The sequence below is a fragment of the Zingiber officinale genome, chromosome 4A (genome assembly GCF_018446385.1).
Source record: "Zingiber officinale cultivar Zhangliang chromosome 4A, Zo_v1.1, whole genome shotgun sequence".
Classification (NCBI taxonomy): Eukaryota; Viridiplantae; Streptophyta; class Magnoliopsida; order Zingiberales; family Zingiberaceae; genus Zingiber; species Zingiber officinale.
Genome location: NC_055992.1, coordinates 4,656,703 through 4,683,764, shown reverse-complemented (window position 1 = coordinate 4,683,764; position 27,062 = coordinate 4,656,703). Strand labels below are relative to the sequence as shown.

Below are 27,062 nucleotides of genomic sequence, written 5' to 3'. Positions count from 1 at the left end.
TGTAGCCAAATATCTCTATTTACTATTTATAGGGTTCTTTGTTGAATACAATGTCAGGTCATTTATTTTGTGACAACCAGCCAATCAACAACATAATATGCTTTTCTTAAAATTTGATGTCAAAGCAAAGGTTAGTTCTAACATAATTTGTCCAAATTAAAGTAGTATGATTTACTTCATCTGTCAAAGATAATATGTTTGGTTTACATGATAGTTGGTCCATTCTGCTCCAGCACCACAGGTTTCTCCTGACGATGCTAACGCTCTTGGCAATCCTATGCACCATCTATCTCTACTTCGCGATCACTTTTGGCGTGGCCATAGATTCATGTACAGGCTTGTTAGGGGCTAAGAAGGCAATGTGCCAAGCCAAAGCTTTGGAAGTCAAGAAGTTTAAGCAAGATCATGATGTCTCAAATTTTTTTCCTTGAAACACAATATATGGATCTTTATATGTCTATATGATACTTGTTTCTTGTGTTTCTAAGCTTGTTCAATGTTGTGTGATGGTTAATTGTAGCTATGCATGCCATTTTAACAAACTGATGAGACTTAATTGTAGCTTTGCATATCCATTGTTTAAGAGGGAAGGACTCTTTGCATATCCATTGTTTGATGAAATGATAACCAAGTTTTATAATTTAACCATTCCCAAGCCTGCCTTTGTCTGGATTTCTCTAAATTATCGTACATTTTCATAGGCAACTGCTGCACATGGTCAAACTCATTTTGGAGATAACAAGAATTATCCAGATTCTGCGGAGTTTATATATGTAGTGCAGGCCCTTAAAGGTGACCTTCATCCTCAGAGGTTAGTTCATGTGTTGGTTCTATGTTGGATGTGACCTCAGCTCTTAAAGCATTCAAATGGGCTTCTACTCAAAGAAGATTCCAACACACTACTGAGACTTATGCATGTATGATCTTGAGGTTGGGATTGGTTGGAAATATTGAAGAGATGGAGATTCTTCTGAATGAGATGATTAAGTTACAACTCGACAATACAAATCAAGTGTTTGGTTCCATGATTGATTATTTTTGTGTAAATTGCAGGGAAGTTGAAGCTTTACTGGTATTCAGATATTCAATTTTAGCAAAACAGCAGTCATCCATCTCAACATGCAATAGACTTTTAGATACTTTTTCCTTATAGTGAAAATTTCTTTTCATCATTGTAATGTTTGTATATAAAGAAATGGTAAAATCGGGGATTCTTCCAGATGTTGTCACATTAATTTACCTTATAAAGGGCCCAATTTCACATAATGTATTTCAGCAGATGCTCGAGTCTGGTTGCACTCATCTTCCAGACTTTTATTATAATGTTATGCCTCTTTTTTGCAGCATCAACAGATTTGAGGAAGGCATTAAAGTGTTAAGGATGAAGGAAAATATAAAGGGTGATCAAGATTTATATTTGTATAAACATTTAATCCAATGCTTATGTAACAACCGGCAACTTGAGACTGCAATAGAATTTCTTCAAGAAATAAAAAACTGAGGATTTACTCCTCTAACTATTACATACACAGATGTTGTCAATGGGTTTTGCAAATTTGGGAAGTTGAATGAGGCTATGACCTTCTTAGATAGGGAGGGCGTTGTGCAAGTTGAACCTTACAATGCCTTGTTCAAGGGTCTCTGCAATGCTGGTAGATATCAAGAGGCAGCTATATATCATTACAAAATGATCAAACCATTACAAAATGGGTACTAGTAAGAACAAGTCCAGAAGAAGAAGAACGCATAATAAATCATTATAAAATGATCAAACCATTATATAACATGTTCTGCATTATCCATCTTAACTAAAAACAAATTATCCTATCACATTACAGTACCAACATTAGTCAACACTAACTAACCACCTAAACTAATAAACCAATTAGTCTTAAGCTGGTTATTACAAACATTTAATCTGTCATATTACAACAACAACATTACTGAACACTAATTAACAAGACCGAACTAACAAAGTAATAAAATATACATTCAAAAGAGTTAAATTCACTATAACTAATATCCAGACCACTGATGGTACATTCCAATTTCCTAGATTATGCCCACGAGAAGCAATGTATTCACTGCCTAACCTTGACTATATTCTTCCTAACCTTCCACGACATATTTCACTTCTGTCTTCATTAGACAAAGTATTAGCTAGCTATCACCCACGTTTGCCAGCCATGTTGCACACATCCATAATACCTCCTTCCGGGATTTTTGCTCAATCTAGAAACACATACCAATGTTCTTCGTCCGTAATCTCTATATGGTACATGTTCAAATTTTGTATTGTCGATGGAGCTGTAACTTGATGATGCCATCAAATAACAACCTATTAAGCAAACAAGAATTACTTAGATTCAAATATTTTTTAATGCTCATAGATTGTATGCTAAATCAATTCAAAAATAGGAAATAAGCTATTTTGCGATGACCATACATCCAGATGGTAAAGAACATACATCAAAACACTAAAGTTATAAGAGATGTCTGTCAGCGCAGTACTGGTCTCTCTCATGTTTTATTTTAAAATTTTACTAAACCAAACACACAAAACTCTAAACATTGGTCTTTATAAACACTAACCTATCCGAAACAACGACTTTCCTCCATGCTATGATTGCTAAAATTGTGGATTTTTAATCAAATCTGCAAATTGCAATGACCATATTTCATAGTAAATAGATAAGAAACTATAAAGGTGATTACAACCTGATAACAATAGAGAACTACAGCTGTTAAGACAGGCTGCAACTTAGATAACTTATTCTCAGATAAAATGCAACTTACATAACAATTTTCAATATAAACTCCTCCACAGACATTAAGCAAATGTAATGATCATATCACGGCAGATATCACAAATTGAATATCTGAATACCAGTAAAGCTTCAACTTCCCTGCAATTTACACAAAAAGAATCAATCATGGAACCAAACACTTGATTTGTATTGTCGAGTTGTAACTTAATCATCTCATTCAGAAGAATCTCCATCTCTTCAATATTTCCAATCAATCCCAACCTAATTTAAACACTTGATGATGCCGCACAAGGAAAAATTGATGGAAGGAGAGCTTCCATACACAATCAAACTAATGAATGTACAAAGCAAGAATCTCCATCACAATGAAATTTGATCGACCCTATTTTGATCTACACAATGGAAGTGTGAGGCGAGCAGCTAAACAGAAGAAAACTAAGCGATGTTTAGATCCAACAAAAAAAATCTTAAGATCCAACAAAATCAGCTAAGGAAAATACTTCATACCTGGATTCAGGACAGATTTAGGGCAGGCGAGGGCTAGGGGAAGAATCTTGGGTCGTCGGACGTTCGATGGGAAGGGAGAGCGTCGAGAGTTAGGACCATAGAGAGCAGAGAGCAGAGGGCGCAGAGAGCATCACCGGGAGTTCGATGGGGGCGGAGAGCGGAGAGAAAGAGCGACGGCAAGGAGGCGACGAGAAAGAGCGTGTTTTAGGGCAAGGAGGAAGGGAAGCGGCGAGAAATGAGCGCGAATCGAGCGACGCAAAGAGAAAAAACCCCAAAATTAGTGCTAACGTGTCATGCCCATGCAGGAATCCACATCAGTCGAGATATGAATTCGAGAAAGCATTTCGAGATGCATATCATTTCTCTTTTCTTATTTATCAAAAGAAACATCCTAATTTCAAAATTATCAAAAAGAATATCAAAAATAATATTATTTCGTTCATATCCCTCCCGCCAATCTCCTAAATCTTACACTATTTTTCAATAAGTAAGTCTGATATAAAAAAAATATCATGTCTACATTGAGCCTGATATTGGATCATATCAGGCCCAACATGCATGATATAGGAAAATATCAAGCTCGGGTTGGGTCTGATATGGAAAATATCATACCCATGCTAAGTCTGATATGGGAAATATCAAGTGCAACATGAGCCTAATATGAGATCATATCGAATCCAACGGTAAACCTAATATGGAAACATATCATGCCCTTTTTAATCCCGGAGATAGAGGATATATTGAAAAACGATGAGAAAGGAGATTTAGGAGATTGATAGGAGGAATAGAAAGGGAATAACATTATGTTTAATACTCTTTTTGGTAGTTTTAAAATTAGGATGTTCTTTTTGGATAAATAAAGAACGTGACTCTTTTAGATCAAAAGCCGTTATGTAAAATTTACTCATACTCATTTGCCCACTCAAATAAACACACCACAGTCATTTGAATCTACTGGAATGATTTTGTGCAGCAACAGCAGACTTGAACATTCGATATCATTATGGCAAAACAAGAGTGTAAATAAAATTAACAACGACAACAAACAAATTGAATAATGAAAGTGAAATTGTTCCAACTTAATCTAAAATAATTTAATTGTTACAAAGATTAACAATGGTTGACTGACACAGATGTACAGACTTTGTTCATAGTATAACTGAAAAATGGAATTGGTCACTGGGCGAGCAGGTGCTTGATCTGAAACTCTCATGAGGGGCAGGCTGACTCTTCGCCAGAGGCGGCGAGATCCCAGTGACTATGGGACTATCAGCTAAAGAAGAAGAATAAACAGCTAAGAAAGCTTTTTGATACAGTGGCAATGGCATCGAAGACCAGTTTTTTTTTTTTTGCAGATGATGAGTTATTGATAGTCACTCAGACGAGCAAATATTTACATCAGTCTGAAGAAAAAGAAAAGAAGGGTGTGCGTTAAAGTTGGTTTAATCGTTTGCCAGAATGTACATCTCTTCTCCGATTTTGTGAAGGAAGCATTGAAGGTAAGAGTTGCATACCACATTAAAGGGACACTGTCTGATTTCCAAAAAGCATATGAACATAAAAAGCAATCCATCCAGCCATGGAAAAGACAGCGAAGATGTGAACCCAAAATAGAATAGAAGCTGCTTCCTTCCCGCAGCCTCTTAAACTAGCAACTGCACCTGTTTGCATAATTGGTAATATAATTTTATAAATCATTAGATGATAGGATCTAGAAAATGAAATATAAGGGAGGCTGGAACTTCAATTTAAAGCAATGTAGCTATTTCAAGGGATAGAAAAAGAAGAATGTGGAAGACGGGATCAAATATAATGCGCACGAAAAAAGAAAGGATATTAGCAAAAAAAAAGGTTACACTAGATTTGCTTTGCATAGAGGGTTAAGTGGGACGGTAATGGTAAAAAAATTAATACCAGAAAGGACAGACGTGGGCATTGTGTGCTGCAGCAGCAGAACAAATTTGAACATTTTGTCACCCTTGGGAAAAAGACCAAGCTTGTCTGCAATAGTGATGATGCCGAGTCCTGTAGAAGGAACCAAAACCAATCTTCCGAATATGATAGCGGCGATTGTTCGTAAACCCAGTCTTTTACTGCCTGCACCAGGGCCTGGTATATAACAAGTGTCATTAAAACCAATAGCTTCTAACATTATGGATTTTCTACATCCAAGATGCAAATCCAATTGTTAGTGTTTAGGTTAATTATTGCAGCAATCACTCTTAATATAGCTGTTCAACTTTTACCAGCAATATCCTATAAGCTTGGCCACAAAATGTAAACAAATTTATTATTACTACTCTTACCTACAGTTAAAGTAAATTGTTAGTCGAAAACATCTTTAGGAAAATTATATCGAGCATTTAAAAGTCACCTTTCCGATATCGAGACTATGTGTTAGTTGTCTACTAAAGTAGGTAACTACAGAGTTGTATCTAATACCTTATGAGCAAGTTGTACACCATGTTTTGCTTTCTTATATAGTTATATGACTGCTTATAATGAAACTAAACCTTATTCCCACTTTTGGCATTTTCCCATGGTTGAAGCTAATGAGAACAACTAAATGCTAATACCCTATCAAATGCACTAAGCTTCTACCATTCAAAAATGCACTAGATTCTAACAACAAGCATTTCTAAACATTTTCATATGCTTATTTTTATGACTATGCAATTCAATATTCTTTAAAAAAGTACCCATCAAAAAAAGTCGTGGTTCTCCTCTGCATGAAAGTTCCATAACCTCCCGTGAACCCAGAGAATGAGATGCATGGTTATGACGCTACACGTCGAGGCTATGAGACAGAAAAACACTTGAAATTTACCAAATTGCCATAGCAAAATAAGCTTATCAGTCTATCCATCGATTGAGTGTAAAAATTAATAACCCTGAAGAGCACTGAGGAGTAGAATTGGAGAGCTTAAGAGATCCTCACATTCCAGTATCAGATTCAAAATGAGTGGGAGGTTCGTTGGTGAGGAGTGAAGACTAGATGAAAGAATTGTCATTTGTATAGTGAAAATGACTGGAAGAACTTTAGGCTAAGAAACATAGGATATCATATATGTTTGTTTCATTAAGAAATGCTACTTGAGAAATAGCAGATGACTTACCCTCCACGAGATTTCCACCCAAAGCAAGCAAAATACACGGTATCATTGCTTCGCTACAAAGCAAAGTACATCAATATGAGCCACTTAATAGAGATTTTGTTCTTCCAATGCAACTACAAAAATAGAGGTCCTCAAATATCAACCATGCAAATAACTAAGTCATTAACTAGCCACCAGACAACAGCTTTAGGCTCATCTCATCAGTTCATCATAATTCAATTAACACAAAACGGATAGCCAATAAGTTAACTTAATTCTTCGACTCAAATTTACTAAAGAAAAACTGCAGTAGCAACTTGATATTTCCTAAACAGTTCAAATACTCATACTAACAAGCTTTACTGTCAGCTTGAGTATGGCGTCTTTGTAGTATTATGATTCATAGAAATCATTCATGCTATTTTGACCATAACAAGGTAACTACATTTTTTTTTTGTTTTAAGATTCTGTTTCCTGATCTGATTGGAACCACAAAGTGTAACTAAATGGCAAAGTTCTTAAATTTAATAACAAGATAAAATTTGCAGACGAAAAGAGAACAGATCAATACCCAAGAATAAGACAACTGTCGGTGAAGAAGAATAGCGGGGCATCATCAGTCAGGATGAAGTTCTTCAAAAATGGTATAGTGCCAATGAGAATTGCCAGAGCCTGATGCAACATAAAACATTAGTCATACCTGATACCACATAAAACATGATTCATATAAAGTAATCATGTAAAATGATTGCTTCTATATAACACTTTAAAGACAAAATCATTTTTAAAAAGTATCATTCAATGAATGCAAATAACCACCACCAAAATTCGAAAGAATTCCATGTTTTTCCCCAAATGTCTGCCCCTTTTGCAAAATGTCCTCAAAGTTTCATTACAATACTTTAGTCAAGTTGCAAATTCAACTTGATTAGAGTTTGTAAAACTAAACTAAAACATGCATTAGAGAAGTTTAAACAAATATGATGCTGTAAACAAATACTCATTTTTATATTAAAACAAAAAAATGGTGCATTATACTAGGCATGCCAATATCATTTTCTATATTCTCAAAATAAATAAATAAATAAATAACATCACATATCCATGAGACAAGAAATTATAGAAAATGCTTTAAGTTTCATATATTGAACATCCTAGTGACTTCAAATACTCACTGAAGCAATAATGGGAGGCTGAAAAACTTGCTTGAGCTTTAGCTTTTCCACAAGATAGCATAGAGTGACAATTATCTGCATAACCGTCCAATCCCAGTCAGATATACAATAATCTAAGCTCGGATATTCACATAAGAAGTTGGAATTTATAAATCAACTCCAAGAACATTAAACAAGGTTCCTTCATTTTTCAAACTAATACTCAGTTACCAATTAACATAAGTTAACAGGTAATGACAACCACAGATTGTCATTGCTTAAGTTGCTTATGCAACTAAATAAGTCTTGTGGCCACATTAGGAGGATACATGCTAAACAATCCTTGGCTTGTTAAATTCAAAGCCATGTTCAAGTTAATTATTCATTGCACTAAACCAATTTTGCCAAATTGACAGACAAAAAAAAGCAAGTTATATGTATTACTTAGGCCAAGAATAAATTTTTTGTTATATGCATTGTAACTTTTGGTTAACAACTATTACATGTCATATATTGCATGCTATGCAATTTTCAAAAAAAAAAATGTAAACAATATGAAATTGATTGACTGCATAGTTTATGGGCAACTGTAGGGACATATGCAATTAGTATTAAAATATTAAAAATATATAATTGATATCCATTATTTATCACTTGCAAAACCAAGTGTTTAATACTTACAATCCAGTCGCTACTAAATAGGGTAGTATAATGTTTTAAGTCAATATGATTTGGTTCAAATTAATTTAAATAAGCATATAGATATATTTTTTCATACTTTTCCTTGTTTTGGAGATTCAAGTCCAGTAGATTCGGCCTCTCTTGAAGTTAGCAATGGAACTTTCTCAGTTTCAGAGTTCTCCAAAGGATGGTTAGTTGGAAGCTTTGCCTCTTCTGCCCCATCAAAGGTTTGACCCGGTGGCGGTGCAAGCATCTGAAAAACATAGGTATACAAGACTATTGCACCAACCTGTCAATTTGCAAAATAAAAGCTTATAAGGTCTCTCTGAACATAGAGTCTACTGGTGCCAAAATGCATATCTTGGAATGTCCAGAGCATAAACCAAACAAATCTAATCTTGAAAAAAAATGGAAAGGAGATGGAAGCTTTATTTTTATAAATAAATATACTTTATACTTCTCCCAACTCAGGCTCAAAGAAGAAACAACTTTCAAATTCTTCACCATCAAGTATGAATTCTTCCATATATAAACATAGCAGAAAATATCTTTTCAATTATTGAAATTCAATTGACCAATGTCATAGAACTAAATTAATTTTAACCACATTCTAGTTTCACAAATTAATGGACCAATTATCTACCTGACACACATGACATTAAGTATATCCAAGTTCAAGTAGTAAACCTAAATCCTACTTTCTTTATAAAATTAGCAAAGTGCAGCTTAAATGAGAGTTAGAACCCAAGCAATTAGATGTGATGCAAAGGAAAATTGAGGTCAATACACCCCCACCAAATAATTATAACAATAGTAAATTTTGTGACTCATATCTAAAATTAATCTGCTAGGAAATCATTCATTAGTCAAGGGGAAAAGCAAATAAATTCCACGTAGACAGACCTGAATGGTTGGAATTAATGGCGTGTTGTTGTTGATGTTGTAATCAAAGAAAATAGGCACATGGATAACTTTAAAATGTGATTAAAAGTTCCCTGAATAAATGAAATGAATGTTGCTTGAATTAAAGCTTAAAGTAGAACACTACTTACCCACTGGCCAAATGATATGTATGCATTTCCATCTTGGCTACATTTGGCAGAATCACCAAATGGATTTGATTTGTCCTGACATAGAGCAGCAATCAAAACAAGAGGTATATTCCCTATGTTTCCTGTACACAAGATCATAGAAAAATACAAGAAAAAAACTGATGATAGCAATTTGATGCAGGTCACAAAGATACATATTCTTAGTAAAATTTAGGCCTTTCTTCTACATCGCATATAAAAAAAAGTTAAATTTGTAAAACAACTAGACAAACTCATCACTTTAAGGTGGGAAGAAAGTACATGTCTCTCTCTGCTTAAATATTTATTGCAAAATTTATGCAGTATAATATGAGTTCCTTTGAATTTCATTGATGAAATGAATTTGAATCTTTTTTTTTAGAAAAACAATGAGTTCTAACCTTTAACTTGGATATTGCTACAGAAGTGTAAGCACAAGTAGCAACAACAATCTATCTAAACAGATTGCACATTGAAAAGTCTAAATAAGTGATGGCAAAGTAGAAAACATGTCTCAAGATATTTAATTAGGTAGGATGTTAGGCACCACTTGCTTTTAAATACTTAAGATAAAAATTAGGGAGTAAAGCACATAAATACAAAATCAAAAACACGATTCAGCTAAAAGAAAAATAAACTTAAGTAAGATGAGCTAGAAATTGAGCATACATATACACTAAGTCCTAAAAAAGGAAACAATTGTACCCTAACAGGAAATGCTGATTAAGATTGGACATCTTACCAATTCCAATGTGAATGATGGTGAACTTGAAGTAAGGATATGGTGGCTGAACAATGGAAGCAACAATGAAACCCACAAGAGATCCAAATATGGTAGATAGAATTATATTAAAAGGAATGAACCACCTGCAGATGACAGAAATATTGATATCTTGATTTGTTGCTAGACATATTGTTTGCTGAGTTGGAACATGAGGATAGTATTCTTCTTTATCAACACAGAGCAAAAAATCTTTGTGTCTCTTGGAATGCAAGTGTTAGTGAAAGAGTGAGAGCATAAAAGATTTTGGCACTAAATAGCAACCCAAACAATAAGTAGTAATCCGACACGGATGCATTAGCTCAAAAGGAAAGGGAAATTCAGAAATTACCACGTAAAAGTTTAAAACAATCGAACCCTGAAGTTTTGGATCCTCTAATTTAATCTATTATAGTGACATTTATTTCAATCTAATACTCATTCATCAAAATTCCTAACAATCTCAAAATTTGACAAGACAGTAATCAATCTACACAACCAATTGAGCATTAAATTGAAGGTGCTTTGTTAAATAACCTTTCTTAAAAACAAAAGATCCTCGAGCTATTAGAAGTTCAACATCATGAATCCTCTTTATATCAAGTTTCATGTCCATAGGAATGTGTATATCACATAAGTTTTTGTGTTTCTGCATCATATGAGCATCATGGAGCTCATGTTATGTGCCTGTTAGCATCCAATATTTTAACACCAGTAGCAATTTGGGGAAAATTGGGTTAGAGAAACACATTTCTTAATTTAATCATAGACCAACTGAGGTCATTTAGAATCAAATGAACAAATTTACAGTGATCAAACTTAGTGTTATATAAAATATTCCAGAATTAAAGAAGAGTGGCACAACTACAATCTAATAAACTGATGTATCATTGTCATGAAACAGTAGCACATATAAAGATGATCTTTGTTGAAGACTAACAAAATCCTCCATTAAACATGAAAAGAAGTTTTCACTGTTAAATTGTCATTTTCAATTTTCTAAATGCCCACATTCAGTTACAACACACACCAAGTACATTCAACAATGCTACTGTAAGACAATAATTAGCAATAATACCACAATATAAGTTATTTAACTACAATAAGGAAGGATCACAAAGCACATTTATAAAGATCCATAAGAAAAAAAAAATAACAAATGAATAATGAGAGAGCCATCAATGAGTCTTACCACTCTAGTAGCTTTTGCCAAGTGATTGCACGCCCAAGTTGAGAAAAAATTAAGCATGGAAGGAGAAGAGAAAAGACAAGCTGCAACATGTATTAGATACCATGTAAAAATTTGTGTCTGTCTAACCAAAGAAAAAACAAATAATTTACAAGAACTAAAATTGACAAAACGATTAATACACGACCTTCTTTTTTTTCTTTTGCTTACTATGGAATCAAGATACCTTACATAAAATCACTTTCCTTTTTATTGGCATGTATCAAAATTTTTCTTCAATTCCTGTTTAGTTCACTATTAAAGAAATAAACCTTGTATTTCCTTAGAGATTAAAAATCAACCACTTTTCTCTCATCTTTAATAGATGAGTGAACTAGAAGCATATTCAGGACATACCTGAATTTCAATGATATTCATGGTATGATGTAATATTATCTTTAAAGATGGTCGTTGTCTATTGTATTTATGTAGTCTCACAAGTAGAAGCATGAATATATTTCTATGTTATAACTTATAATTCATTTATGGAACTTACAATCCAGTCATCTGTTTGCTTTTTGCAGAATATAAATATCTCATGTGACAAGAATATTAAATGGAGGATATTCATAGTAGATTTGCAAAATTTCAGGTGTTATTACAAAATCCATGATGATAAACAGACTAAGTAAATTACAAATACAACATTATACAAGTTAACTAAGGTAACTTGATATAGCAAAGTTCCAAAGAGCAAATCATTATAATAAAATATAATCTATCATGAATGTTCAATGCAGAATGTTCATGCTATAATAGACAAGGATATCGTACATCATTAATCCTTATTATGGAGAAAGGAATTCCCTCATCTAACAGCCACACGCTCTCAAGGAAAAAAGTTTACCAACTCATCACATGCACTCACAGAGAATAATGTAACAACTTGTCCCTCAGATCAGATTCAACAATGGTCCGACAACAATTTCAACACATGGTCCAGGTATAAAAAGTTAAATACTGGCTCCATTTATGGCTCAAAAAAGTACTATAAGGGCCTTGCTCGAACTGATATGGCACTAGTTCGTACCTGACTACTAGATACTAGTGTGCATTGAAATAACTGATAGCTGGAACTGACTAGAAGGTGAAAAATCACACCACATTAGAAAGGCAAGAATTCCCTAGAGTGATGAGACCAGGCCAAGGATAAAAGGTGGATCTATCTGTCTCACTTGACTCATAGATATTATCTAAGACTGTTTTATTGCATCCTATGATCATATTGATTCAGCCTAGTGAGTCCACTTCACTTGTCTTCCACAAAAATGTACTTAGAGCTCAAGAAAAATAGCCATGCAACTGAAATTCAAAAATGCATATCAAGTTGTTGTGACGTTTTCTCCAAGACTCTGAAGTATGAAATAAACTAATTGCTTGTAAATAAACCCTAAGATCATCTTATGATTGTTCAAATTCACAATTGTTATGGAAGAATGTCAAAGTAAAGCAAAGAAAATGACAGAGAAGGATTATCCGTAAACAATTGTTTAACGTAAGTTTATTATAAGTATGAAATCCATATATATTTAACACAAAAATAGTTAACCACATACGCCATTGAGAAGCTTTCGTCCATTTGCAGGAAGAATGTTGACGTACTTGGAGGCCATTAGCACACCCATAAAGCACATGGTAAACACTTTTGCTATTGGTAGAACAGCAAATTTCATCAAAGCAAAGATGGATTCGTCACTTCCGGCCTGATTGTTGATTATAATCTCCAAAAGAGAACGCTCCATATTGATAGTGTTTAAATTACGATAATGCCTACAGAATCCACAAGCAAAATTTTTACCAGGTTGTCCTCTGAGGTAAATAGTTGGAAACATATATATATGGAGAAAAGATAACTTCGAGATACAAGGTTAACACATACTCATGAAACTTACATTCACAAAGACCCAAAAACTAGTAGCCCAGCAAAAAATCAAATGAGAAAGAATCACGCAAATTCTCACGTATAGACTCGAGAAGATTACAAGATGGAAGCGGCAACAAGGTCGACAATATTCCACAAATAAGAAGAATGCAGGCGAAGAAACCAAAAAAGGTACGCTGATATCAGGAGAAAAATTCCAACTTTACTATTCAGATCAAGATCTTGTATTGCTGATGCAATCCAAATGTGCAGAAGTAAACAAAAGTACAAAACCCTAATTAAACTAGAACGTCGAGACCGAATATTGATCAATACTTGCTCTCTTTATCATCCTAGAATAAACCAGAATCAACCGAACAGTGAAGAAAGCTTCTCGCTCTTACCGGTTCTCCGTCAAGAAAAATCAAGTTGTCTCCTGACCTTTCCTTTAGATACAAAGCCTCCAAGAACGCTCCGGCGTCTCTACTCCCTCGCGCTCCTAAATCGCAGAGACGACTGACTGTGAACCGCGTTCCTTCCGTGGCACACACCTCCTTTTATAATTTCAGATGGAATCTTACCAATTGATCCCTGGAATTATGCAAACAAAAATTCAAAACTTATGACTGGGAATATAAAAATATAGAAAAATTAGGAACAAAAAATATTTATTTTTTTAATATTTTTATTTTGAAAAGGACAGCCAGCGATCGCAAAGGGAAATAAGAGGCCAGATCGTCCATGTCAGTTATCTAAAATAACCATTTAAAATAAATTATTCACAATTAAGTCCTAAGGGCAAAACTACCAAAATGGTCCCGGAATATCGAAATAAACGGAAACTTCAAAACAGGAAGTTGTCCTACGATTTTGATTTTTTTTTTCTTTGAAAAATAACTGAATTAATTAACTAATTAATTAAAAGGTCGAACTGAAAGAGCACAGGTGTCTTGGATCGTTTTTTTTTATCTAAGAAATATGTCACTCATATTTATAATTAGATTCATGATCATGATTCGATCGCAAATAATTACGATCTTTTCTTGAATTCATCGTCCCCATCAAATTATAGTTTTTATTGGGAGCGGACGACCGAAGACCTCCGGTGGTGGATAAGTGGTCAGATTACTAGGCGCCAAGTGAAGGAATCCTCCGGGCGGTCTCTGCCCGTCTACTCCGAATAAAAATTATAACCTGGTGGGGACGATGAACCCAGGCAAGGATCACAACCACTTGCGACCATATCACGATTATGATCTGACCGTAAATATAAGTGACACATCCTCTTGACCATAAAAAATAATTTAAGAGATCTTACTTCTGAACTGAAAAGTCGTCATTTTTATTGAGATATACTTTTATAAAATAAAATTAGATATGGTATTTTTTTCAACATATTGGAAATCTAAAAATAAAGAAAATTAAATTCTTGGCAGCAATGAAAAGTTTTTAAGAACAAAAAATCAAATAAAAACTCTAATAAATTTTATAGTCTTCGAGTTACTGGAATTAAAGCATATTCCGAGGAAAGCAATAATGTTTGCTGGAACCTAGACGTAAGGGAATTGGATTCTTCACAAATAAATATTATTCTCTTATATAATCATTGGATTGGATAAAAACTCATCAATTTCATCCTATTTAAATGTTCTTCATCTTCTTTTTTTCATGGTGAAAGAGATTCGATTGCGTAGTTAGCTTCGTTTGTTCATCACTGATTAAAATAGATGAAAACTACAGTTGACAAAGACCACTGTGTCGTTTATCGTACGGTCACATCAACCAGGCAATGAGTCATATTATTTGTGGGGATGAATTTGACATTTTGTGTATTAAAAAAGATGGATGTTATTTGGCAACTGTCAGATAATCTGTGAGAGATTTTAAAAGATGAGTTGAATTTAAATTATATTAAATTTAATTTAATTTATCTAACGAGATGATGTGATCTGATATTCTTATATTGTCAATAGGGCTCATTTATGCTAAGTATTGAGTGTAGATTGTATAGTAGTTGAGTAGATAAAGAGGTCGAGCGGGCAAAGCAGTTGAGCGACAGAGCGGCCAAGTAGATAGATTGGCAAAGCAGTTGAGCGGGCAGATCGACAGAGCAACCGAGTGGACAGATCGCTTGAGCGGGCAAAGCGACCGAGCAGACAGATCGACCGAGCGGACAAAGCAGCAGATCAAGCCGAGTGGACAGAGCAGTAGAACGGCTGATTGAGGCGAACGACTAAGTGGCAGAGTAGCCGAGTGGGCGGGACGACCAAGTCACAGAGCAAATCTAGTGCTCGATCGAGCAAAGCAACCAATCTGGTAGTGTAGATCGGTCGAGTCGCAAAGTGGTTGACTGGGCTGAGTAGCAAATCAGGTAGAGTCGATCGAGCGATAGAGCGGACTAGAGATAGGACGGCCTAAAGGCAAAGCAGACCGAGACCTGCGATAAACACAGTTTCCTTAAAACATATTCACCCCACCTCCACCATGCAGATTTTCTCGGGTCGTCTATTTCTAAAGATATAACGGACAACCGTGATTCCCACCAAGTATTGATGATCACGATAAACTGAGAGGTACCGAATTGCTATCACGACAAATAAGGAGGGAGAACGTAGGTGGAGAGCTATAACTTTCTTCTTGTGTGTGCACTGCTCAAGACCATGATTTCTATTTATGTAGTAGTATCATCCCCCACCTGTATTGAACATCGAATAATGACCATTAAATGCTCAAGGATTAATGGTAACCGGCGGCCATACGAAATTGTCATTCTTGAGCAGCAAATAAAAAGAATCCATGTGACAAAATATTAGTTGTTCCACTTAGGTAAATTTTACCTTGACCGGTCCGACACCGTGCAGATCGTACTTGTACACGAGTCAACTTGATTCAGTATAATCTGAGTCCTAAATTTACATTCCTACACATCCACATGTAAACGATAATCTCTTCCTATATATTTATTCAAATCATCAATACATATGAATCAATATAAATCAACTAATATATCTTAAAACTCTCGTTTATTTTCTTTTCAAGAGTATGATTATAGTTCATGGTGCTATATTTTAAAGAGAGAGGTTTAAATTTAATATTATCAGTATCATTAAATATTGTCAAGATCATAAAAACTTAAACGCTGATCGCACCGAATCATGCATATCGTGTCTTCTTTCACAGAAGCCATGTGAAGTGTGACGTGTAGCTGTGTGGACAAAAATTTATTGTTCTTTAGTCAAAAGCCAAGTGTCAGAGTTCACAAGAATCTTCTCGCATTCGTATTGACAATTCATCAACAAATCGCTTGTTATCATACAAATTAAAGTTTAATAGATGGAAGCATCCTTTGGATTTCTTGGAGTTTCTTGCTCAGTCTAGATTTTTCATAATCATACTGATCTCCATTGCAACTTCACTCATAGCTGGACGTTCTTCAGCTGACATTTGTGTGCATACCAGTGCCAAGTCCACAAACTGCTTGAAACCAATTAGATTTCCTTCCTCCACTAGAACCTCGTCCATTACATGCTTCAGTCCATAGAACTCCCTATCATATCTGTTCACTGCCTTCTCCACCACGCCAACAATGTGCTCACCTCCCTTTAAGGGGCTCCTGGCCGTCACAAGCTCCAGCATCACGACGCCAAAACTGAAAACATCACTTTTCGCAGTCAACTGGTTGGTCCTGAAATACTCAGGGTCCAGATAGCCCTGTGAATGTTCGATATGATCAGTAATGAATTACTTTGTCTTGTTTATGATAATGAAATACTTAGGAATGTGTGCTTACCCATGTTCCCTTGACAAAAGAAGAGGCATTGCCTGTTTCAACTTCTTTCACTAACTTGGAAAGACCGAAATCTGCTACTTTTGCATTCCAGTTATCATCCAGAAGGATATTGGTCGACTTGATATCCCTGTGGATTAATGGTGGATTAGCATGCTCATGAAGATACGCTAAGCCAGTGGCTGAGTCCCATGCGATCTGTATTCTCCTTTTCCAGTCCAATTGTGTAGATTTTGATCCTGCAGCATATTGGAGTTGGTTTGTATCAATGTAAAAGACAAGCCTAGAGAATCAGGAACCCCATAGCAGTGGAGATTGTACCTGACAGGTTCTCGCTCAAGGTTCCATTGCAGATGTATTCATATACAAGTATCCTTTCCTCCTTTTCATAGCAAAAGCCACAGAGCTGTATGAGATTCTTATGGTGAACTCTCGAAAGCGACTCGATTTCTGTCTTGAACTCGAGTCCACCTTGCAAGGAGTCCTTCTGCAACCTCTTGATGGCCACTATTTGTCCATCTGGGAGAATTCCTTTATAGACCTGTAGAGAAGGAGGAACAGATGAAGAATACAAGGGATGCATGCAATTGTGTGTTGAATTTCATCAGGACCTTGCCGTAGCCTCCTGTTCCAATTACTTGGGAGTTGGAGAAATTCTTAGTGCATTTCCTGAGCTCATTGTACAAAAAGAACCTCACTGATTGTTGGTTTGGCGCAGCGCCAATATCTTCACCATTTGATCCCCATGAGGCTGAAATCATAGACATTAGTGCAGAGCATACTATGAATTTGTAATTGTTTTTCGCATCAATAAGAAAGTTTCTTAAATTAAATGTTTGCAAATAAAAAAGCTTGATTGGATGAGTAATGTTTTGGCAATATACAGTACCAAAAGGATCACTTTTACTGATAGCCCTTTCAGCTTGCTTCTTTTTCCGTATCGCGTAGCTTCCGATACAGATAACAGCTAAAGATGCAGCAGAAAAACTGATCACTAGTCCAATTATCAAGATTTTGCTCCCTGAGAATCACCAATGGCAGAAAAATAGGTAAGATTTTGTGAAGTTACTAAATGAAAATACATATTATCACTGTGAGAATTCAGAACAGTTACCCCTTTCTTGGCACTGATATTCAGACATCATGAAGTAAAATGGCCCAAACACATCTGGGAGGCTATCAATTTTGCTGTTCAGATCCAGATTCATCAATATTTCTTTACTTGTGAAGCACTTTGAACCTGAACCTGAACCTGAAGGGCAAAACTTCATGTGCACTTGCAAGTACTCATCACTATCAAAGGAGTAATTGTCGATCGAGAATCGTTGAGCTACTCCAAGTTTATTTGAAATGTTTTCCCTCAATTGTGGGTAATATATTGAATCATTTAGATAACTGAAGTACGGCGCCCGGAACATTGATGTTGCTTCGTAAGGATTCGAACAGACGATACTGTCAGACAATTTGATTGTGAAACCTTGTCCTGGAACTTGGCAGTATTCTGTTTGGTATATGTGCATGTTACTGCAAACCGGATTCCCCACAAGTCTGCAGATATGTGATTGGATTAAGAACATGCAGGGGAAAATTACCTTAGAAATGAGGAGATATCTTAACTGTGCTCACATTAGTTTGTCATTGTAGTTGGAAGAGACCATAACTGAGGTAAGTAAATTGTTTTGAAAATTTACCACCTTCAATTGCTTGCTGATGTTGGCTCCCATATTGAGGGCGCCGCTAAATGAGTTCCTACTCAACTTCCTGTCAGTCACTTGAAATGAGGTACTTTTCTTGATTTCTTAGACCTTCTCTTGTGCATGAAATACTTACACTTCTTGCAGGTTCGGGAAGCTAAACAGCTTTTCCGGCACTTCCCCATGAAGCTTTCCTGCCTCAATAGTTCTGATGAAGTGATTCTTAGATTAAGCACTGCATATCTTGAAGGAAAGCTACAATTCAAGATTCATTTGAATATTTGGCACACTTACAGAGTTGTGAGATTTTGAAGTCCAGATGAGAACCAAGATGGAGCCTCTGAAGGATCAAATGAGTTGTTGCTCAAGTCCCTGTAAATGAAATCAGGTATGCATAATCTCCCATTTCACCAAATGGAAAATCAAGCTAGTCCTGAAATGGCTTATTCTCACAGATTGTAGAGGGCATGCATTCCAGTCATATTTGGTATCATTCCTGTTAGCTCGTTGTTTGCAAAGTTTCTAGGACAAAGGCAAGCAAGGATCAGTTTCTCAAGCTCAGAAGTTATTTGATCTCATTGATTCCAGAAATCACTTACAGCACTTTGAGTCTTGTCAGATTGCTGATACTTTGAGGAACTGGTCCAATCAAATTATTGCGGTCTAGCCGTCTAAGAAAAGCGCAAGAAAGATATAAACAAATAGTTTGATGCAAAGGAAATTAATAGCAAGCACTCACAAAACTTCGAGTTTCTGAAGAAGTCCAATTGATTCTGGAATAACCCCAGAAAGATTATTGCTGTCAAGCAGTCTGAATGCAAACAACAAGTTAGTATGCAGAGAGCCTATTACAAGGAAGCTTCAGGTGGCAATAGAGCTGATACATCTTACATATGTTTAACATTCATGCTAGAGCTGAAAAGGCTCAGTGGAATTGGACCTGAGAGATAATTCTTGTTCAAGTGGCTGATAAGAACATATTTCATCATCGTTAATTCTTCACCGCGTAAGTTTTTTATTTGATCATGCATGGAAAACTGAGGCTTACAAGTGCTGAGCGTGAGCCAGCTGATCTAAACCTGAACCTTCAGTTGCTGAAATCGGGATGCTTCCATTTAATTGATTGTTTGCCAGGTCTAGCCATACGAGGTCGGCGAGCCTACCCAGGGATGCAGGTATTCTACCAGTAAAATGGTTTGCATTTAATGATCTGTGACACAGGTTTAGGTGGGAATCATCAGACTCTTGTTCCTCAGCTAGCAAAAATAGTAAGACAGTGGAAATTACATCCTTACAAGGTCTGGAGCTGGGATAGATTGCCTAGTTCAACAGGAATAGTACCACTGAACTTGCAACCAATCAGTATCCTGAGAAGCAGTTCAGAGAGCATCTAGGTTATGTTTGTAGTTGAGCACTATAATTCAAGAAATGCAGAATGATGAGATGGAGAAGTTGCTGATGGACTCACAGAGTCTTGAGCTTCTTCAAATTTCCAATACTAGGTGGAAGTTGGCCGTTGAGATATTTGTTATTGGAAAAGTCTCTGAATAAATTGGTGGCACAATCCACAAACTTGAGGTTCAGAAACTAAAACTTATGGCAAGTGTTTGAAGGATTGGATTTAGTATACTAAACTTACATGAGCTGCAATTCAGTAAGATCTCCTATAGCATTGCTTAGTGTACCCTTAATGCCCATGTTGAATAGCTTCCTGAAAGAGAAAACAAATGAATTGAAATTCTACCAGTTTATTAAAATTTCAGCACAGTTTGAGATAAACTCACAGCTCTGTGACCCTTATTGAGTTGCTACAATTGACTCCATCCCAATTACCACACGGATCATCTGAGTGCCTCCAACTCGAAGGCCCATTTTTCCATTCACCAGAAAGAGATCTGAGAGCATAGACTGCCATATTTTAGGGTTGATAGTTAGTTCATCAGCAGATTCATGGCAGCCACTCTTTTCTTCTCCTTAAACTGTGCTAATTTGTTTCGTAGAATCAGGAAAAGAAAAAAGATCAGTACCATCCTGTGGATCCGTGCTACAGGAGCCAAGTTGCTGATCAAGCAGCCACATGAACAGCAGAGGCAAGAATTTTGTACAAGCCATGACTGCAACAAAGAGAGACCAAGTTTTTGTTTACTTCTTTCCTTTTTAGATTCTGCAAGCAATCATAAAACATAAGCCCGTTAAGATCTCTCAAACCTCTCTAGAGCCGGCAGTACTTCTTGAGCATGAGGTGAAGAAAGATTTTAGGGGCTCGAAGAAGCATGGAGACACAAAACTTGTCCAATCGTGAATACTGAAGACACCATATGATTGGCGAAGACTTTAATAAGTCAAAGATCTTTCTCGAGCCAGCTAGCCAACATAAGGACAGCACTAAATACTCGTCAAACACGATATTGTATCTTACAGGTATTCCCACATACGTACAATTAGTTGGTCTTTCTTAAATACATAAAAAATGATAGTTAAGGTACCGTATTTACGTTAGTTTCTTTGCTGATAATGAAATCCAGCCAACATGTAAAGAATGAAACTTGAAGAAGTTGGATTTGTTTGATTGGCTCAAGTAACTATTTAACTTATTCATTTTGTCTAGCTTTAGTCTGTCTAACTCAACTTTATTTCCCTTATCAATTTAGCATATGTTGGGATTTTTAATTCAATTCCCTTTAGTCCTACATTGTTAAGCTAAAGAAGTTTAGAAGTCTTTATATATGGAAGACTTCCATATTAGCTTAGTCAAGTTAAGGAGGACCTACACGCATGCGCGGACTAAGTCCAAATCAGGTGGTTTCAGGGGGTTCGAATTGGAAATCCAAAAACCGGACGCGACACACGCCATCATCGCGCGCAAGGGGGGGTGCAAATCCACAGCTCGTGGGTCTCGCGCTTACGGGCGGCCCAGTTTGTTTTTGCCAGTCGTCGCGTGAGGATGCGAAGCAACGCATCCGCACGCGTGAGAAGAGGAAGCAAAGTGTGCGTCTCTTCCTCTGCACTGCTTCTCAACTCACTCCAGAAAGCAAAGCATTCCTTTTTCCTTGCTTTCTACTTCTTCTTCCTTCTTTCCGAGTTGTTCTGAGTCCGAGTGCGGTGCTCGTTTTGGAGTGCACCTACGAGCGACGCGAGCGGTTGTCGGATTTTGGGAGGATTTTACCGGAGAACCTCTGCACCGTGGGCGGCAATAAATTCTCTAAAGACAGTCGGCACGTCCGACGCTTCGACCGGAGATACACAATTTCTTAACCCTTACTATTATTAACATTTATTTCATGCTTGTCATTTATTGGTGTAATTATAGATTACTGTATTAGCATAATTAGTTCAATTACAGGCTAAACTTAGGAAATAGTTTTTATATTAGTCTCATGTCCCTTATCAATTAGTTATATAGGGAAAAAAAACTTTATCTGGTTTCATCGAAAAGATAACAAATTGCATTATCAGAGCTGAATAATCAGAAACCACCTGAATGATCAGATCAAGCAAGTCCTCTAGCTGAATCAAAAGGTATGTTCAGTCTTTACTGCTGCTTTCAAAGAAACAGTACAAATTGAGAGTCATCACTTGAGTTAGAGGATCCAATTTCAAGTTGAATTCGATACCCTTTGTTTTTGTACCAATATTCCTGAGGTTTGAAATAAAGACCTCAGATAAAACCTTTCAGAAGTAAGCCAAAGTTCATGTTCCAATGATTTAGACTGGCACTTTGATGCCTATCGATTGCATTTGCTGATTACAAGCATGCTACAATTGTTGTTGGCCAACAGTGTGCCCATTGCATAACTCAGATATTTGCAGATAATAATAAACTGCAAAACGCGTGCTTATTTTAGCAGAAAATAAGAAAGTAGTTCAGTGGCCAAACTAATCAGTTTCTTAAAATTGATCAACAAAGAAAGGAATCTCATATTACTGAATTCCTCTTTAGTTCATCGTTTAACTCTAGTATGGCGGTAAGCAGGGTTGGCTCTGTCTGAAGTAGCTGCGATCTGTATTTGATACATTGAAAATTGAAGCAAGTCCATCTGCTGCTAAAGCACCCCGAAAACCATCTTGATTCAAGTTCATGTAGCAATCAATCTGCTGAAGCTTCTCGGAAATTGTTTGAATCCCTGAAAATTTCGTAGTTTTCGTAGCTGATGCTGCCTCTTTTTCATGCTGCAACTTCTCCCAGACGTTCTTCTTGTGGTACAAATGGCATAAGACCCAATCATCCAGCTGAAGCAAAGCAAAGCAAAGTCTTGTCAGTGGGGAAAAAAAAAGGAGAGAGAAAGTTGAACTGTGGAGCTGGAGACGAACTCTTAGGCTGCCCTTGCTGGGCGATCTATCACTGTTAGCGAGGCGGTACTCGTGCATGATCCAATCCGTCTTGACTTCCTTCGGCGCCTTTCCATGGTAGAACACGAGCGCTTTCTTGATCCCCAGCGGCTGGGCACTGCCCAGCGGTGTGATCGGTTTATCGGCGCCTGTGGCTTTCCAGTGCCCACTTCCGGTGGCTCTGTTTGGCCGGCAGCCGTTGGGGTACTTGCGGTCTCTAGGCGTGAAAAAGTACCACTCCTTGCTCCCGAACAACGCCATCTCTGCCCTCACAGAACCCATTCGAAATCCTCAGATTACACACTTCAGTTTAGAAGTATTTTGCTCGATTGAAGTAGTTTAGAAGTAGAGCGATGAGGCGTTTGATTTGAAGGGTACCTGGAAGGTCCCAGGGGTCAAACTTGTAGAGGTCGATCTCGGCGATAATGGGTACCTGGAGGCGTTGGCCGGCGGCCTTGGGGCAGAGGTAGTGGACGACGAGCTCCTCGTCCGTGGGGTGGAACCGAAAGCCGGGCGGCAGGTTCAGCTCGGCCTCGGCGTCTCTCTTCCTCGCCATGGCCTGGTTTACAGCAAACAGACAACCAGCGCAGTTTAAATGCCCTGTGGCGACAGTGAGATGGTGGCTCTGAAAGGTCCAACTCTCGGCGGCGCCGCCACCGAGGCTCGCCGTAGTGTTGGACTTGAGAGAATTTATACAAACGACTTGACTACGTGCATGAATCCGTAGCGTTTTTTTTTGATTAATCTGATCATTCTCCTTTCTCAAAATATAACTTTTACCGATGCTTTTACTAATCATCAATTTTTGGTGGGACGATAGGAAGGTATTTTCAAATAGTCAGGCTGAATTTCTATAGTTGCTATAGCTTGAGCTATTAGTGAAATTAACTCTGAAATCTAGCATCTCAACAATAATAATAATAATAATAATAATAATAATAATTCAATTAACTTCATTGATTAAAGATGACTGACCTGATCCGAGAAATGTAGGCATCGGTCAGCTAAAAACTTCAGTATTCTTGATTACGCTTTTCATTTGGAGGAAAAATTTTTACAAATACATCATAGTTGGGGATTAAACTACGGGTGTCTAGATGACAATTTGGATATCTTACCATGACACTATACCTCTGGGGACATGAAATCTATCACCTTAGTAGCCTCCTATGGTGATCTCATGCCATTAGAAATGAGTAAATTAGAAAATAATTCTATAAATCTATTATATGATAATCAATTCCGTTATATCCTATGACGCTATTAGTGAAATTAAGATTATTATGATTTGTGTATCTATATGTACCTTCTTCTATATCCGTGAGGTCGATACTAAGGGACCACTAAGGTAGCGGATCTATTTTTTTTTAATCCGTTATATATATATATAGTGATCATATATTCTACATCTTATTTGTGGATGACTATTGGACGAGCTAGTCTCATTGAGTCGGGACATCTAGACCACTTTCGAAAGCCTGAGTAACTGAAATTCAGCTTGGGAACTCGAACTCAGTGAGTCGTCAAACGATTATCTAGTATCTATATTAAGGGTGATCGTAGATCGGGTTGGTTCGATTATTAGGATAAAAAATTATCCGGCCCTACTAGATCAGATAATACAATATCAAGACCTACATTCGACCCTATATTCGGCGGTTATTATGTATCAGATATCTGACGGATTGTCAGTTATTTGGATATCCGACCCTATATCCAATGAAATATAAAATATAAATATAAAATAATAAAAAATAAAATATTTTAAAATGATAATAGACATTACTCATTACACGTCGTAGTAGCTAATTGTTAATAGCTGCTACAACGTGTAACAACTTATCGACAGTAGCTACTATAATGTGTAGCAACTTATCTGCAGTAGCTACTATACCGTGTAGTAACTTATCAACAGTAATTGCTACAAGTAGGGGTGATCACGAATCGGGTTGGTTCGGTTATTGGGATAAAAAACTATCCGACCCTACTAGATCGAATAATGTAATATCAGGACCCTACATCCGGTCCTATATCGGGCGATTTTTTTTCGATTCGATTCGGGTCGGTATAAACGTGTTGGTCGGTTTGACGAATTGACTATTCACCCCTAATATATATATACTAGTTCATTAATAATATCAAAGCTGATTATTAGAATTATATATATAAAAAACATATTAAATGATAACGTTGTATATTACAATATAATCTTAACATATAAATTTTATTGACTAAATATGGCCAGTTAAAAAATTGGATTGCATTACATGTAATTTTGAATTATAATTACTTATTAATATAGAAGTACCTTTAATAATGACTTTACATATTATTTTAAATTATAATTAATTATTAATATGAAAAAAAAGAGATAATTTTAACCGAATAAATTTTAATTATTTAATATCATCTTTATATATTAATTATATACATATATTATAATTTAATTTTGATCAGATAAATTTATCATTAATATTATTCATAAATATAATTCATTAAACAGAGAAATAAATGCCAATGAAACTTGCGGTGAATGGTCAAAGACGCGAGGCAAGCGTGCAATGATGCTCTGATTCATGACGCGCCGGACGCGCCATTTCAGTCGACATGCGTGGATATTGTCCACCATACGACGGAGGCAAGGACGGTCAATTGACAGAAATTCTGCCGCCAATCCAATCACCTGCAAGACATGCATGCATGTTCGCGTGGGAATGAGAGACTTGCGTGCATGCTGTTTTGCTGCATGGAAAATGACAGCAAGGGACCTTGAACTGCTGTTGAATGGGGATGGAATTCTCCAGCACGAGGTGCAGAAAGATTGGCACAATTGGTAGCCATGGCACAGGAAAGAGGAGAGATTCATACAGCTGAACAACAAAAAAATTCATATGTAACTGTTGGCTTGATTGATACAGAGATATTGTTGACCAACATCTACCTTCTATATTACTTTTTTTTTTTTTCAAAGTTAACCGAATAAAAGAGAAAAAGATAGAGCTATTTTAGAGGGTTGAGGTGATGAATTAAAAAGAAGAGGGGGAGATCAAATCTACCTAAAAGATGAGGAAGGAATCTTAGAAGGAAACTTAAAGCTATGGTTAATATTGTAACTTTATCAAATAAACAAATATGTTAATTGTATAAAGAATAATGATACGGTGCATGATAGTGGGGTCGGACAACGGACGTGATCGAAAGTCAAGCCCATGGGGTGGCCAGAAGTCAAATCCACGGGGCGACCAAAAGTCAAGCCTACGAGGCAGTCAAAAGTCAAGCTCACGTGGCGGCCAGAAGTCAAGTCTACGTGGTGGTCAAAAGTCCGGCCTACGTGGAGGTCAAAAGTCCGGTCTACGTGGGGTTCAAAGGGTCAATTTACAGGATGGTCCTGGTCGGACACAAGTGACATTCCAGAGTTAGGCCTACATGTCAAGTAAGAACTCGGAAGGTAGACATACAGGTCAGGACTTATAGACTTGCGACACAGGATACACGGACCAAAACGTGCAGATCGGAATATGCAAACCAAGGATTACAGGTCAGGACTTATAGGACTTGCGGCACAGGATACGCTGATCAGGACGTACAAGTCGGGATATACAGATCAGGACGGACATGATAGGATAGACGGCTTAAGGTTTGCAGGTCAGGAACTCACAGGATACGACAGGTAAAACAGGAGACACAGGTCAAGACGGACATGACAGGAAACACGGATCAAGACATACAAGTCAGGATATACAAACCAAGGATTACATGTCAGGATAAGATACAGAACAAGACCGTGCATACGGGATGAGACTTGAGGAACGATAAGCGAAGGCCTCGAATAGCAGGGTGGTAGGCGCAGGTCTGGATCTACCGGGATAGACCAAATGACAAATGCAGGGCGGGACATACAGATCTGGATTTACGGGACAACAAACAAGCCAGGGAATGCACAAAGAAAAGGCAGGTCTGTGCATACAGGTCGAGACTTGCAGGTATGAGGACCTAGTCGAGAGTTAACAGACCAGGGCGAGCTTACGCTATACGACAAGCAAGCTAGGGAATCGTAACAATCCGTCAGAGAATAATCACTGCATGTCAGGGAATATGCTAACGGTCTAGGGTTCATCGGCCACCGAT

The 27,062-nt window shown here is 36.8% G+C and overlaps 3 protein-coding genes and 2 long non-coding RNA genes across 10 annotated transcripts; 1 reads left to right on the top strand and 4 right to left on the bottom strand.

The window, feature by feature from the left end:
• Positions 1 to 1,776: 1,776 nt before the first annotated feature.
• LOC121969346 lies at positions 1,777 to 3,506 on the bottom strand. 2 transcript variants are annotated; one of them, XR_006108550.1, is made up of 4 exons: positions 3,276 to 3,506; positions 2,797 to 2,906; positions 2,593 to 2,655; positions 1,777 to 2,338 (listed from the first exon to the last, which is right to left on the bottom strand). It is a non-coding gene; the product is annotated as an uncharacterized LOC121969346 (long non-coding RNA). The 2 variants fall into 2 exon arrangements; XR_006108549.1 differs by lacking the exons at positions 2,593 to 2,655; positions 2,797 to 2,906.
• An 827-nt stretch (positions 3,507 to 4,333) lies between these two features.
• Positions 4,334 to 13,655, bottom strand: LOC121969345 (protein PIN-LIKES 6-like). 2 transcript variants are annotated; one of them, XM_042519394.1, is made up of 12 exons: positions 13,529 to 13,655; positions 12,820 to 13,033; positions 11,228 to 11,307; positions 10,018 to 10,142; positions 9,258 to 9,379; positions 8,303 to 8,494; positions 7,546 to 7,620; positions 6,942 to 7,042; positions 6,392 to 6,444; positions 5,190 to 5,384; positions 4,790 to 4,936; positions 4,334 to 4,678 (listed from the first exon to the last, which is right to left on the bottom strand). In XM_042519394.1, the coding sequence occupies exons 2-11, from the start codon at positions 13,003 to 13,005 to the stop codon at positions 4,794 to 4,796; spliced, it is 1,272 nt and encodes a 423-aa protein (XP_042375328.1). In that variant the 5' UTR covers positions 13,006 to 13,033; positions 13,529 to 13,655; the 3' UTR covers positions 4,334 to 4,678; positions 4,790 to 4,793. The 2 variants fall into 2 exon arrangements, with proteins under 2 accessions (XP_042375328.1, XP_042375327.1); XM_042519393.1 differs by having other exon boundaries at positions 12,820 to 13,649.
• Positions 13,656 to 16,334: 2,679 nt separating this feature from the next.
• Positions 16,335 to 20,949, bottom strand: LOC121969343 (leucine-rich repeat receptor protein kinase HPCA1-like). 4 transcript variants are annotated; one of them, XM_042519389.1, is made up of 20 exons: positions 20,814 to 20,949; positions 20,633 to 20,719; positions 20,390 to 20,513; positions 20,245 to 20,316; positions 20,074 to 20,148; positions 19,901 to 19,972; positions 19,654 to 19,815; positions 19,497 to 19,571; positions 19,345 to 19,416; positions 19,205 to 19,276; positions 19,059 to 19,127; positions 18,900 to 18,977; positions 18,742 to 18,813; positions 18,538 to 18,672; positions 18,026 to 18,459; positions 17,801 to 17,932; positions 17,523 to 17,662; positions 17,233 to 17,452; positions 16,915 to 17,150; positions 16,335 to 16,835 (listed from the first exon to the last, which is right to left on the bottom strand). In XM_042519389.1, exons 2-20 carry the CDS (start codon positions 20,715 to 20,717, stop codon positions 16,494 to 16,496), a joined length of 2,667 nt encoding a protein of 888 aa, XP_042375323.1. In that variant the 5' UTR covers positions 20,718 to 20,719; positions 20,814 to 20,949; the 3' UTR covers positions 16,335 to 16,493. The 4 variants fall into 4 exon arrangements, with proteins under 4 accessions (XP_042375323.1, XP_042375325.1, XP_042375324.1 ...); XM_042519391.1 differs by having other exon boundaries at positions 20,390 to 20,500; positions 20,633 to 20,864; XM_042519390.1 differs by lacking the exon at positions 20,814 to 20,949 and having other exon boundaries at positions 20,633 to 20,774.
• LOC121969344 lies at positions 18,853 to 19,856 on the top strand. The gene is made up of 2 exons (XR_006108548.1): positions 18,853 to 18,993; positions 19,061 to 19,856. It is a non-coding gene; the product is annotated as an uncharacterized LOC121969344 (long non-coding RNA).
• Positions 20,950 to 22,306: 1,357 nt separating the features above from the next.
• LOC121973078 (NAC domain-containing protein 2-like) lies at positions 22,307 to 23,627 on the bottom strand. The gene is made up of 3 exons (XM_042524669.1): positions 23,313 to 23,627; positions 22,917 to 23,197; positions 22,307 to 22,835 (listed from the first exon to the last, which is right to left on the bottom strand). Exons 1-3 carry the CDS (start codon positions 23,488 to 23,490, stop codon positions 22,560 to 22,562), a joined length of 735 nt encoding a protein of 244 aa, XP_042380603.1. The 5' UTR covers positions 23,491 to 23,627; the 3' UTR covers positions 22,307 to 22,559.
• Between the last annotated feature and the right edge of the window lie 3,435 nt (positions 23,628 to 27,062).